The sequence below is a fragment of the Herpailurus yagouaroundi genome, unplaced genomic scaffold (genome assembly GCF_014898765.1).
Source record: "Herpailurus yagouaroundi ecotype Mexico unplaced genomic scaffold, PumYag 160, whole genome shotgun sequence".
Classification (NCBI taxonomy): domain Eukaryota; kingdom Metazoa; phylum Chordata; class Mammalia; order Carnivora; family Felidae; genus Herpailurus; species Herpailurus yagouaroundi.
This window is the reverse complement of record NW_024412401.1, coordinates 6,014,329-6,027,665: the sequence shown is the minus strand read 5'-3', so window position 1 is coordinate 6,027,665 and position 13,337 is coordinate 6,014,329. Positions and strand designations below refer to the sequence as shown.

At 42.0% G+C, this 13,337-nt stretch overlaps 1 protein-coding gene across 1 annotated transcript in view; it reads right to left on the bottom strand.

Moving 5' to 3' along the window:
- SH3GL2 (SH3 domain containing GRB2 like 2, endophilin A1) overlaps positions 1–13,337 on the bottom strand; it is a 221,202-nt gene that overhangs the window by 32,504 nt on the left and 175,361 nt on the right. The window contains exon 3 of the mRNA XM_040481335.1: positions 12,985–13,057. Coding sequence (XP_040337269.1) covers positions 12,985–13,057 — 73 coding nt within the window. The remainder of the gene's footprint in view (positions 1–12,984; positions 13,058–13,337) is intronic.

Below are 13,337 nucleotides of genomic sequence, written 5' to 3'. Positions count from 1 at the left end.
TACTGGGGGGGAGCAGGGCGCCTGGGTGGCTCAGTCAGTTGAGCATCTGACTCTTGATTTCAGCTCAGGTCACCATCCCAGGATAGTAGGACTGAGCCCCGGGTCAGGCTCTGTGCTGAGTATGGAGCCGGCTTAAGATTCTCTCTCTCCTTCTGCCCCTACCCTGCTCACAGTCAAGTCAAAAGTCCAAAGTCAAGTCAAGTCAAGTCAAATAAAATAAAATAAAAAGTAAATACTGTGAGAAGTACAATAAAAGGTAAGAGTAGGCTCTCTGACTATAGTTTGTGAAAAACAATCCTACACTCAGGCTACTTGCATTATGGTGGCAGACACAAGTAGTATCTTAACCAGTAAACATATAATAAAAATTTAAGGAGTGATAAATGCCATGAAGAAAAATAAAACAGGAAGGGCTTAGAGAGTGAGGAGGAGTGACATTTTAAGCAAGAGGGTCAGGAAAGCTGCACAAATAAGATGATACTCCAGTGGAGATCAGAGTGCAGACTTTGAGAAGAGGTGGAGGTAGGTGATTCAGGCAGGACTGGCACAGTCCAGATGAGTGGGGGTGCTGTGCATCTGAGGAATGGCTGCGAGGCTGGAGATGCTGGTGCCAAGGGAGCAGATGGAGACTGAAAGGAATGTAGGACATGAGTCAGATCATGGACCCTGGACCACAATAATGGTTTTCAATGTTATTACAAATGGGAGCCACTGGAGAGATCTGTGGAGAGGACTCACTTGTAGGCATCATGAGAATGTGGCAGTGGAGTGGAGCTGTTTTAGAGGGGGCACAGGGAATGCCTCTTGGAGGAGGGGATATTTAAGACAAGCAGGATGAGTAACAGTAACAAGACAAGTGTCACATAAGTGGCAGGTGGGCATTCCCAGAAGCAGGAACATCCAAGTGCCAAGTCCTGCTGCACAAAAGAGCTTGCAGCACCAGAAAAACTGGAAGACCAGTGAGCCTGCAGTCAGGTGAATGAGAGGGAAAAAGGACTTACACAAACAGAGAGAGGGCAGGACCACCACATGCAGGTAGGGGATTAGTAGCTCAGGGCTATTATTTTTTTTTTTAACTATATTTTATTTTTTTTAATTTTTAATATATGAAATTGTCAAATTGGTTCCATAAAACACCCAGTGCTCATCCCAAAAGATGCCCTCTTCAATGCCCATCACCTACCCTTCCCTCCCTCCCACCCCCCATCAACCCTCAGTTTGTTCTCAGTTTTTAAGAGTCTCTTATGCTTTGGCTCTCTCCCACTCTAACCTCTTTTTTTTTTCCTTCCCCTCCCCCATGGGTTTCTGTTAAGTTTCTCAGGATCCACATAAGAGTGAACACATATGGTATCTGTCTTTCTCTGTATGGCTTATTTCACTTAGCATCACACTCTCTAGTTCCATCCACGTTGCTACAAAGGGCCATATTTCATTCTTTCTCATTGCCATGCAGTACTCCATTGTGCATATAAACCACAATTTCTTTATCCATTCATCAGTTGATGGACATTTAGGCTTTTTGGCTATTGTTGAGAGTGCTGCTATAAACATTGGGGTACAGGGGCGCCTGGGTGGCGCAGTCGGTTAAGCGTCCGACTTCAGCCAGGTCACGATCTCGCGGTCCGTGAGTTCGAGCCCCGCGTCGGGCTCTGGGCTGATGGCTCAGAGCCTGGAGCCTGTTTCCGATTCTGTGTCTCCCTCTCTCTCTGCCCCTCCCCCATTCATGCTCTGTCTCTCTCTGTCCCAAAAATAAATAAACATTGAAAAAAAAATTTATATTAAACATTGGGGTACAAGTGCCCCTATGCATCAGTACTCCTGTATCCCTTGGGTAAATTCCTAGCACTGCTACTGCTGGGTCATAGGGTAGGTCTATTTTTAATTTTTTGAGGAACCTCCACACTGTTTTCCAGAGTGGCTGAACCAGTTTGCATTCCCACCAACAGTGCAAGAGGGTTCCCGTTTCTCCACATCCTCGCCAGCATCTATAGGCTCCTGATTTGTTCATTTTGGCCACTCTGACTGGTGTGAGGTGATATCTGTGGTTTTGATTTGTATTTCCCTGATGAGGAGCTATGTTGAGCATGTTTTCATGTGCCTGTTGGCCATCTGGATGTCTTCTTTAGAGAAGTATCTATTCATGTTTTCTGCCCATTTCTTCACTGCATTATTTGTTTTTTGGGTGTGGAGTTTTTTGGGTGTGGAGTTTATAGATTTTGGATACTAGCCCTTTGTCCGATTTGCAATGGACAAATGGATAGTTGCAATGCAACTAGCCCTATGTCATTTGCAAATATCTTTTCCCATTCCATTGGTTGCCTTTTAGTTTCGTTGATTGTTTCCTTTGCAGTGCAGAAGCTTTTTTTTAAAAAAAAAAATTTTTTTAAAAAAAAAAATTTTCCAAGTATAATATCATGTCATCTGCAAAAAGTGAAAGCTTGACTTCATCTTTGCCAATTTTGATGCCTTTGATTTCTTTTTGTTGTCTGATTGCTGATGCTAGCACTTCTAACACTATGTTAAACAACAGCAGTGAGAGTGGACATCCCTGTCGTGTTCCTGATCTCAGGGGGAAAGCTCTCAGTTTTTCCCCATTGAGGATGATATTAGCTGTGGGCTTTTCATAAATGTCTTTTATGATCTATAAGTATGTTCCTTCTATCCCCACTTTCTCGAGGGTTTTTATTAAGAAACGTTGCTGAATTTTGTCAAATGCCTTTTCTACATCAATTGACAGGATAATATGGTTCTTTTCTTTTCTTTTATTAATGGGATGTATCACGTTGATTTGCGAATGTTGAACCAGCCCTGCATCCTAGGAATGAGTCCCACTTGATCATGGTGAATAATTCTTTTTATATGCTGTTGAATTCGATTTACTAGTATCTTATTGAGAATTTTTGCATCCATATTCATCAGGGATATTGGCCTGTAGTTCTCTTTTTTTACTGGGTCTCTGTCTGGTTTAGGAATAAAAGTAATGCTGGCTTCATAGAATGAGTCTGGAACTTTTCCTTTCCTTTCTATTTTTTGGAATAGCTTGAGAAGAATAGGTATTATCTCTGCTTTAAATGTCTGGTAGAATTCCCGAGGGAAGCCATCTGGTCCTGGACTCTTATTTGTTAGAGGAGATTTTTGATAACTGATTCCATTTGGGTCTGTTATGGGTCTGTTCAAGCTTTCTATTTCCTGTTTGAGTTTTGGAAGTGTGTGGGTGTTTAGGAATTTGTCCATTTCTTCCAGGTTGTTCAGTTTGTTGGCATATAATTTTTCATACTATTCCCTGATAATTGCTTGTATTTCTGAGGGATTGGTTGTAATAATTCCATTTTCATTCATGATTTTATCTATTTGGGTCATCTCCCGTTTCTTTTTGAGAAGCCTGGCTAGAGGTTTGTCAATTTTGTTTATTTTTTCAAAAAACCAACTCTTGGTTTCATTGATCTGCTCTACAGTTTTTTTAAGATTCTATATTGTTTATTTCTGCTCTGATCTTTATTATTTCTCTTCTTCTGCTGGGTTTAGGCTGCCTTTGCTGTTCTGCTTCTATTTCCTTTAGGTGTGCTGTTAGATTTTGTATTTGGGATTTTTCTTGTTTCTTGAGATAGGCCTGGATTGCAATGTATTTTCCTCTCAGGACTGCCTTCGCTGCGTCCCAAAGCATTTGGATTGTTGTATTTTCATTTTCGTTTCTTTCCATTATTTTTTAATTTCTTCTCTAATTGCCTGGTTGACCCACTCATTCTTTAGTAGGGTGTTCTTTAACCTCCATGCTTTTGGAGGTTTTCCAGACTTTTTCTTGTGGTTGATTTCAAGCTTCATTGCATTGTGGTCCAAAAGTATGCATGGTATGATCTCAATTCTTGTATACTTATGAAGGGCTGTTTTGTGACCTAGTATGTGATCTATCTTGGAGAATGTTCCATGTGCACTCGAGAAGAAAGTATATTCTGTTGCTTTAGGATGCAGAGTTCTAAATGTATCTGTCAAGTCCATCTGATCCAATGTATCATTCAGGGCCCCTGTTTCTTTACTGACCATGTGTCTAAATGATCTATCAATTGTTGTAAGTGGGGTATTAAAGTCCCCTGAAATTACCACATTCTTGTCAATAAGGTTGCTTATGTTTGTGAGCAATTGTTTTATATATTTGGGGGCTCCTGTATCCGGTGCATAGACATTTATAATTGTTAGTTCTTCTTGATGGATAGACCCTGTAATTATTATATAATGCCCTTCTTCATCTCCTGTCACAGCCTTTAAAGTCTAGTCTGATATAAGTATGGCTACTCCAGCTCTCTCTTGACTTCCAGTAGCATGATAAATAGTTCTCCATCCCCTCACCTTCAATCTGAAAGTGTCCTCAAGTCTAAAATGAGTCTCTTGTAGACAGCAAATAGATGGGTCTTGTTTTTTATCCATTCTGATACCTATGTCTTTTGGTTGGCGCATTTAGTCCATTTACATTTAGTGTTATTATAGAAAGATATGGGTTTAGAGTCATTGTGATGTCTGTAGGTTTCATGCTTGTAGCGATGTCTCTGGTACTTTGTCTCACAGGATCCCCCTTAGGATCTCCTGTAGGGCTGGTTTAGTGGTGATGAATTCCTTCAGTTTTTGTTTGGGAAGACCTTTATCTCTCCTTCTATTCTAAATGACAGATTTACTGGGTAGAGGATTCTTGGCTGCATATTTCTTCTGTTCATCACATTGAAGATTTCCTGCCATTCCTTTCTGGCCTGTCAAGTTTCAGTAGAGAGATCCATCACTAGTCTTATCGGTCTCCCTTTAAACGTTAGAGCACGTTTATCCTTAGCTGCTTTCAGAATTTTCTCTTTATCCTTGTATTTTGCCAGTTTCACTATGATATGTGGTGCAGAAGATCGATTCAAGTTATGTCTGAAGGGAGTTCTCTGTGCCTCTTGGATTTCAATGCCTTTTTCCTTCCCCAGATCAGGGAAGTTCTCAGCTATTATTTCTTCAAGTACACCTTCAGCACCTTTCTCTCTCTCTTCCTCCTCTGGAACACCAATTATACGTAGATTATTTCTCTTTAGTGCATCACTTAGTTCTCTAATCTTCCCCTCATACTCCTGGATTTTTTTTACCTTTTTCTCAGCTTCTTTTTCCATAATTTTATGTTCTAGTTCACCTATTCTCTCCTCTCCCTCTTCAATCTGAGATGTGGTCGTCTCCATTTTATTTTGCAGCTCATTAATAGCATTTTTTAGCTCCTCCTGGCTGTTCCTTAGTCCCTTGATCTCTGTAGCAATAGATTCTCTGTTGTCCTTTATACTGTTTTCAAGCCCAGCGATTAATTTTATGACTATTATTCTAAAGTCACTTTCTGTTATATTGTTTAAATCGTTTTTGATCAGTTCATTAGCTGTCGTTATTTCCTGGACATTTTTTTGAGGGGAATTCGTCCGTTTCATCATTTTGGATAGTCCCTGGAGTGGTGCAGGACTGCAGGGCACTTCCCTTGTGCTGTCCTGAATAACTTGCATTGGTGGGCGGGGCCTCAGTCAGACCTGATGTCTGCCCCCAGCCCACCGCTGGGGCCACAGTCAGATTGGTGTGTATCTTCTCTTCCCCTCTCCTAGGGGCGGGATTCACTGTGGGGTGGCATGGCCCATCTGGGCTACTTGCACATTGCCAGGCTTGTGGTGCTGGGGATCTGGCATATTAGCTGGGGTGGATTGGCAAGGTGCACAGGGGCGGCAGGGGCAGGCTCAGCTCACTTTTCCTTAGGTGACTGGCTTCGGGAGGGGCCCTGCAGCACCAGGAGGGAGTCAGACCCGCCGCTGGAGGGATGGATCTGCAGAAGCACAGCGTTGGGTGTTTGAGCGGTGCAAGCAAGTTCCCTGACGGGAACTGGTTCCCTTTGGGATTTTGCCTGGGGGATGGGTGAGGGAGATGGCGCTGGCAAGCGCCTTTGTTGCCCGCCAAGCTGCCACTGTCGTCAGGGGCTGAACAACTCTCCCTCCCGTTGTCCTCCAGCCCTCCCGCTCTCCGAGCAGAGCTGTTAACTTATAACCTTCCAGATGTTAAGTCCCACTTGCTATCCCAACACACTCCGTCCGGCCCCTCCGTTTTTGCAAGCCAGACTCAGGGGCTCTGCTTTGCCGGCGGGCTACCCCTCCGCCCCGGCTCCGTCCCACCAGTCCATGCAGCGCGCACCGCCTCTCCGCCCTTCCTACCCTCTTCTGTGGACCTCTTGTCTACGCTTGGCTCTGGAGAATCCATTCTGCTAGTCTTCTGGCAATTTTCTGGGTTATTTAGGCAGGTGTGGGTGGAATCTAAGTGATCAGCAGGACGCGGTGAGCCCAGCGTCCTCCTACGCCGCCATCTTCCCAGCTAAATGAGGTAGGGCAAATGACTCAGGACAGTCCCAGAAACAGCAGGCAAAGATGTCTAAATGAGCAGGGATCATATCAAAGGAGCCTGAGGCCCAGTTGATGATGGGTGGTCCACTAGAGAGTAGATGACTGTGCCAAGGACATCTTGGTGGTAAAATAATAGGTTAGCGCATGGCAATGGCACACTTCACATTTCCTCAGAAAAATAAAAGTCACTCTCCACAGAATGCCAGGGTTCCCACCTCAGCTCTGCGTCTGCCTAAGAGGCACCCTCGCTCAGATTGGGCCCGCGGCTGAAGAACCTTGGCGAGGCGCCGGTAACTCGGCAGGCCTTCAACACCGCGGATGCTCAACGCAGGGCGCGCAGACTTGCCTCAAAATGCTCAGGGCTATTAAACTGAGACTCCATTAGCTTAATTTTCTATATATATGCATATTTTAAATGCCTAATATCTGTTATGATTAAGTATATTTTAAATAAGGTCTGGCTGGGGCGCCCGGGTGGCGCAGTCGGTTAAGCGTCCGACTTCAGCCAGGTCAGGATCTCGCGGTTCGTGAGTTCGAGCCCCGCGTCAGGCTCTGGGCGGATGGCTCGGAGCCTGGAGCCTGTTTCCGATTCTGTGTCTCCCTCTCTCTCTGCCCCTCCCCCGTTCATGCTCTGTCTCTCTCTGTCCCAAAAATAAATAAAAAATGTTGAAAAAAAAATTAAAAATAAATAAATAAATAAATAAATAAATAAATAAATAAATAAATAAGGTCTGGCTTTAGCAATCCTTAGAGACACAGAAAATGAAGATCATTCATCTACCAGTGCCAGCTGACTTAAAAATTATTAAGGTGCTTCAAATATATTAGGAACCTATTAATTTTCAATATTTTTCCCAAAGATGCAGCGAAACTAGGAAAACCCTCTAGCCTTTTCAGTACAAACAGTGTATGAATTATACCACATATCACCCAGCTTGTTTTCCACCCTTGAAAGATCCTACTCCTTTCAAGTTTGGCAATATTTTCCTCACAATTCCTTTTGTAATCTGTCCTTTATGCATTTCCATTACTTTTCAGTGTCAGGACCTAGAAAAGGAAATGCTCTGGTTACCAGGCTCAGTAGGTATTATCCCCATTCTTTAAGATAAAAATAGATACATTTATTTGTGCATCTAATCGGAAGACATATTGAGGGCAAACAATGAACCAGGCACGATGCTAAGAGCCCTGCAAAACAAGATGAATACAACTCAGGACCTGCCCTCCAAGAAGCACAGCAATTTCAGTATGTTGTGGAGCCACAAATTTGAATACATAGATGTCAAACAATATATGTATTGATTTTCAGTCCCACTGTCACCAAATATCTTATGATCAGTGTGTTTTCATCTTTGGAAGGAGCCTGTGGGAAAGAAGTGTAACAGTCTTGGTGTAATATCTTTCCAGGAATTAATGAGATATTTAAAATTAATATAGCTAACTTCTACTTCCACAGGCAATATTCCTCAAATGAGATTTAAAATTAAATTCTGAATAGACACCAAATGACCCCGATTTAACACCCCAATGTGAGGCATGCTGGAGAAAGCTAAACCATGTAGGCCTTCAAGGGAAGCGCATTTCTGTAGAGAACCAAACCTTGACTGTGCACAGTGTTCTTCATGTTCAAACTGCTTTTTATCTATGAATCTTGGAAGTTTGCATAGGATTATGCAACTTCTCAGGGTCAGAACAACTTCTTAGTGCAAACTGAAAAAGTCTCTGTCACTATCACTAAGCTAAGGCTGGGAAGGAAACACAGCCACATCTGGCCGTGTCTCTCATTCTATTTCAGGGGAAGATCTCCAGTATAGTGCCATGTAACACATTTGCAGAAGGTTAAAAAAAATTAAAGATATCATGGCCTAAAATCCAGAGTCCATTTCTCTTATTGAAAACATAACCACCAATGTACGTAAGCCAAGGAGCTAAATATCAAACATACATCAAAACAGAATAAATAGCTTGAATGGTAAATTATCTAGAGCTGTCCATTATGGGAACCACTGGCCACATGAGGCTATTGATCATTTGAAATGTAACTAGTCCAAACTGAGATGTGTTGTACATATGAAATATACACCGAATTTCAAAACTTAGCACAAGAACAAAAAAATATAAAATTTGTCAATAGTTTAAATATTTGTTAAATTTTGGGTATGTTGGGTTATTTAACGTGGCTACTAGAAAATTCAGAATTGCACATGTGGCTTGCATCTTATTTCTTTTTGACAATGCTGATTTAGTACTTTTTTCTCCACAAGGCATTAGACTACTCATATAGGAAAACTGATCTGTATTCTCCCATGATTTTGCTCTTAGATGCCATAAGAATATAAGGGCTCACAACTGCTGCAGTACTTTTCATGTTCGAATTATTTCTTACCTAAGCAGCCTCGCAAATTTGTATTGGTTTACGCTGTTCCTTTCAGAATATTTCACAATCCGTGATACAACACTGCAGGAAGACCTGCAGACCTATGACCCCTTTCACCCTTCCTAACTGCATCAGTTAGCTGGGATTTCCAGAAGGAATTATCTGTGAAGCCCTCTAGACTGCTCTCCTCAGGGTGTATGTATCTTATGCTATTAGGCTGTGAAGTATCAGAGGGCAGGGGCCCAATCTTGGTCCTGTTTCTACCCCTAATGCATCTAAAGTTGGCCTTTGCATAAAAATAAATGCATCTGCTAAGTGTTAGTAACACAGGTAGAGCCGATGGTTGAGGGAAAAGGAAGAGCTTTTCCTTCTCTTTATATTACAGCAGTTTTATCACATTAGCCAATGATTGTCAACTGTGTTTCATAATTTATTTTTTCAAATACCCTAGTGCCACTGCTGTCTGGAACTGAGCTGGGGGCTGGGGGCTGGGGATGTGGAGATAAGACAGGCACAGTCCTGCCCTTACAGAGGAAGACAAACAAAAGTACACACATCACACACATCTATAGTAAGTATGGCATGTGCCACCAGGGAAAAGCAGCTGGAATCGTGACAGGGAAGTTGACAAGGGAACCTAACTAGTCCAGGGGTCAAGGAAGGCTTTTAAATGACCTTTATCCTGGATCCGAGGGTACTATTTACCTGCAAGGTGGAGGAGAAAGGGCCAACTGACCATGCAGGGAGGGACCTTTAAGTCAAATTAGAAATTTTAAACTTAGTCCTAAAAGCAATGAAAACCCATTGAAGGGTTTTATGCAAAGTAATTATGTGATCGCAAGTACCTTTTAAAAATCTCACTCCAGAAATGGGTAAACACAGTGTAGAGCAAATTAATAGATTCATGAAAATTAATCAAATTCTCTTTGGTCATCATTTCAATACGAACTGGGTTTTACAAATATTAAAGATGTGTATGCTCCACAACCCACAAGATCTGAAAGCCAGAACATATCTCAGAATATTAATCTGATGGAAGATATTCTCAAAGTACCTTCAAAGCATGAATTTCCACTGAATCTACCAGCCTGTCCATGTAAATCTGTTGGTTGTCATCAGTCTCTGCCCTGACCCAAGCTCGATCTTGCTTATTCAGGACCAGCCTCTAGTGATACATATTGGTTGACCCAGCTCCTAGGATCACTGAGAGGCTGAGTGGTCAAAGTATTTACCAAACTATATGAGTTGAGAATATTCTCTCTACTCTTCTGTACCTAATGACTGGGTGCCTGTGTGTTTGCTAGACTACTACATACCTTTGTCAAGGACACTTGAATAGCGAACTAATGTACTTTTCAAAAGTGCTTCAGCCAAGTGTCTGCTCTTAGGGTGAGAGATTCAGGGAGGAAGTAAATCATATCTATCATAGAACAATTAAATACAGATTGTCTAAATTCTATAGAATAACTATATGAAATTGTGTTTTGTTCTCAACTCCTCTGGGTGACACTTCTGTGGCCTGCCCATAAATTAACTGCTTTTTTTTTTTTTTTAAGTTTATTTTTGAGAGAGAGAGCGAGCGAGCGAGCAAGCACACAAGTTGGGGGGGTTGGGGGGGGGGGGGGGGGGCACAGAATCCCAAGCAGGTTCCACACTGTCAGCATAGAGCCTGAACAGAGGCTTAAACTCCTGAACCATGAGCTCATGACCTGAGCAGAAATCAAGAGTTGGATGCTTATCTGACTGAGCCACCCAGGCATCCCAATAACTCCTTTTCTAAAACCAAACTGGGATTTTCCGGTGATGGCCTTCATTGTTCTTCTTGGTGCCAAATGTCTATTCAAATTTCAAATGGCCATAAAACATGTTGACAGTTCATCAGCACATTCAACATTTTACTAAAAATGTCATTTTTAAAAATCCTTATCTTTCCCATTACTTCCTCCTGTAATCTTCTTTATTAAAATGAGTCTCAATCCCATAATTTGCCTCCTTTCTGAATTTCTATTGTACTCACTCCGACCTGGGTTCCAATTCTGCCTCCATCCTCTTCTAAGTGTGGGACTTTGGTAAAGTTTCTTAAATTCTTGGGCCCTTGTTTTTTCCTGCAGAAAATAAGGCTAGCCTACTGTATTAGTTTTCTATTATGCTAGCATAACAACTTGCCACACACTGTGTGAGTCAACACACTGAATTGACTCTCTCACGGTTCAAGAGGCCAGAAGCCTGAAATCAAGGTGTCTGCGGGACACCTCCCAGGCTCTCTGGGAGAATCCTTTCCTTGCCTCTTCCACCTTCTGGTAGCTCCTGGAATTCCTTGGTTTGTGGCCACACCACTCCAATCTTGGTCTCCATACTGGCTTTCTTTCCCATGTCTCTGTGTTTTCTTATAAAGACACGAGTCATTTTATGTAGGGCCCACTCTGACTCCAGAATGAGTTCACCTCAAGATCACTAAGTAACATATGAAAAGACCCTATTTTCGAACAGGCTTATATTCTGAGATTCTGGGTGGCCTTGAATTTTGAGGGGGCATACCATTCAACACACTGTACCCACCTACAACAGAGTTCCATTATACTCAGGAACACTGATGGGCTTACACTACAGATTTATGTTACAATGGATTTTTAGTCTCTTTTCCATAACTATGAATTGTTCACCTGTGCTTTATTTTTACAATCAGAAAAAAAAATGGTTACTTGTAGAGTTGACACTGTAAATAATTAGCACTGTCTTACAAATGCATTAATGCGCAATGAACAGTATATTCTCCCTCCCTTACCCTATCATTATCTTAGCCCCACACTGAGTTACCAGCACAAGTCATGTGTAAATCCCAGGAGATCAGAGAGTACTTCAAAAGTTCTGTGCCAAGATGAAGACTCAAACTTCTTGCCCTTATGCACTGATACCTTATGGTGAGGCAGGTGGAGCAGCTAGCTCTCTTCAGATCCTGACCTGTCACGGTTGTGACAGGAATACTCTGGCATAAATGAATATCTGAGAGATCCTTGCATCTCTGCACAATATAATGGTCATAAAGAAGGCTTTGGTAAAACTTAGAAACTTCATTTTTTGCTATTCTTTGCCTTATTTGCTAACCATTTGGTTCGCAATCAGTTAAATTCCTCGACCCTACAGGATACTGTATTTCCTTCTGTATTTTCCTTCCGTATATATTCCCATCTCTGATGTATTTTAAGAAGAAAAAAAAATCAAGAATGTGTTCATCTTTTGAAACAGCAGCTGTGCTGTCACAGGTAAATAAAGGTTGAATGAGAGCTCAGTCAGCAGCAGGAGGCAGTAGAGATGGTCAGCACTTACTATTGCACTTGCCCACTCTTACCCCACACCTCCTTTTTTCATCTCTTGCCCACCAATGCTCTGTATCCAAACACACTAGGGCTGACACAGTATCTAGACCATCTTCCCTAGGACCACCAAATACACTGGTCTCCCAGCCTGAAACTCCCAAAGAAACTAGTCCCAAAAGAAAGCAGCAGTTTTCTAAATATTCATACTTTTCACATAAATACATCCAGCCTTGCTTCAAGCTTCTATCAGTTCTAAGTTAGGAACTGATGTCAGGAAGAGTAGTGAGGAGGTTGATGACAGTGGCTGTTTTGCTTTGTTATACCTTGTGCCTATAGACACTGCCCAGTTCTGCCTGGTTCTCTTTTCAAGGGGTAGATCCATTATCTCTATTAAAACTTCCTTCTCTGAGAGTGTAACAAGTTGGCAGAAACAAATGCTGACCTGCAATGTACTGGGAGAAGAACTGGAATTAGGAACAACCCTCCAAAAACTTTAGTGATGCTGTATGAAAGAAACCCTCTGTATTTCACAAAAATTTTTTACTCTTTCACACCTTATAGGAATAGCTGTATCATATCTTAAAATTATCCCGTTTTTTCTTACCGTCCCTTGCAAATTTAAGTTTGGTTACTAACAGCTTGTGGCTACCCTGACATGATGTGGCTTCCAAGCTGTCCATGCTATACCATTTGCTAAATATCCTAGAGTCAGATAAAATATGACAGACTCCTTCAGTTACCTCAGTGTGAGCCTTAAAAAGTCCTCCCTCCTCAAAGTGCCATATACCAAGCCCTCCAGAAAGGTGGGCTGAGAAAGTAGAAGCACACCAAACTTAAATGTCTATTAAAGAGAAACTACAAGTTACCTGGAGGGATACCCTGAATATATAAAGTGGTCCCTTACCTGGATTGGGTTGAAGGTATTCAATTGTTTTAGTCATTATTTCCATCACAGCCCTGCTGGTGACATCCACTTTCTGAAATAAGAAAATAAATATTCTAAGTCACAAGAATTATTCACTTTAGCACCTTAGCTCTTGCTTGAGTAGATCTACAACCACTGGTGCAGCAACAGAACCAGTCCTGCAGTGGACAGTGAGGGGCTGGAGACGCTCCAGTAGGAAGAATGGCTTTGCACTCAGCTCAGCTCCATCAAGATGTGGAAACCCTGTTTATTCAAAGAGGAACCTGGAATTTCCTAAAATTTGTTTCAAAATATACTTCACTATCTTCTGGCAAAATAAGGTGGAGATGGCT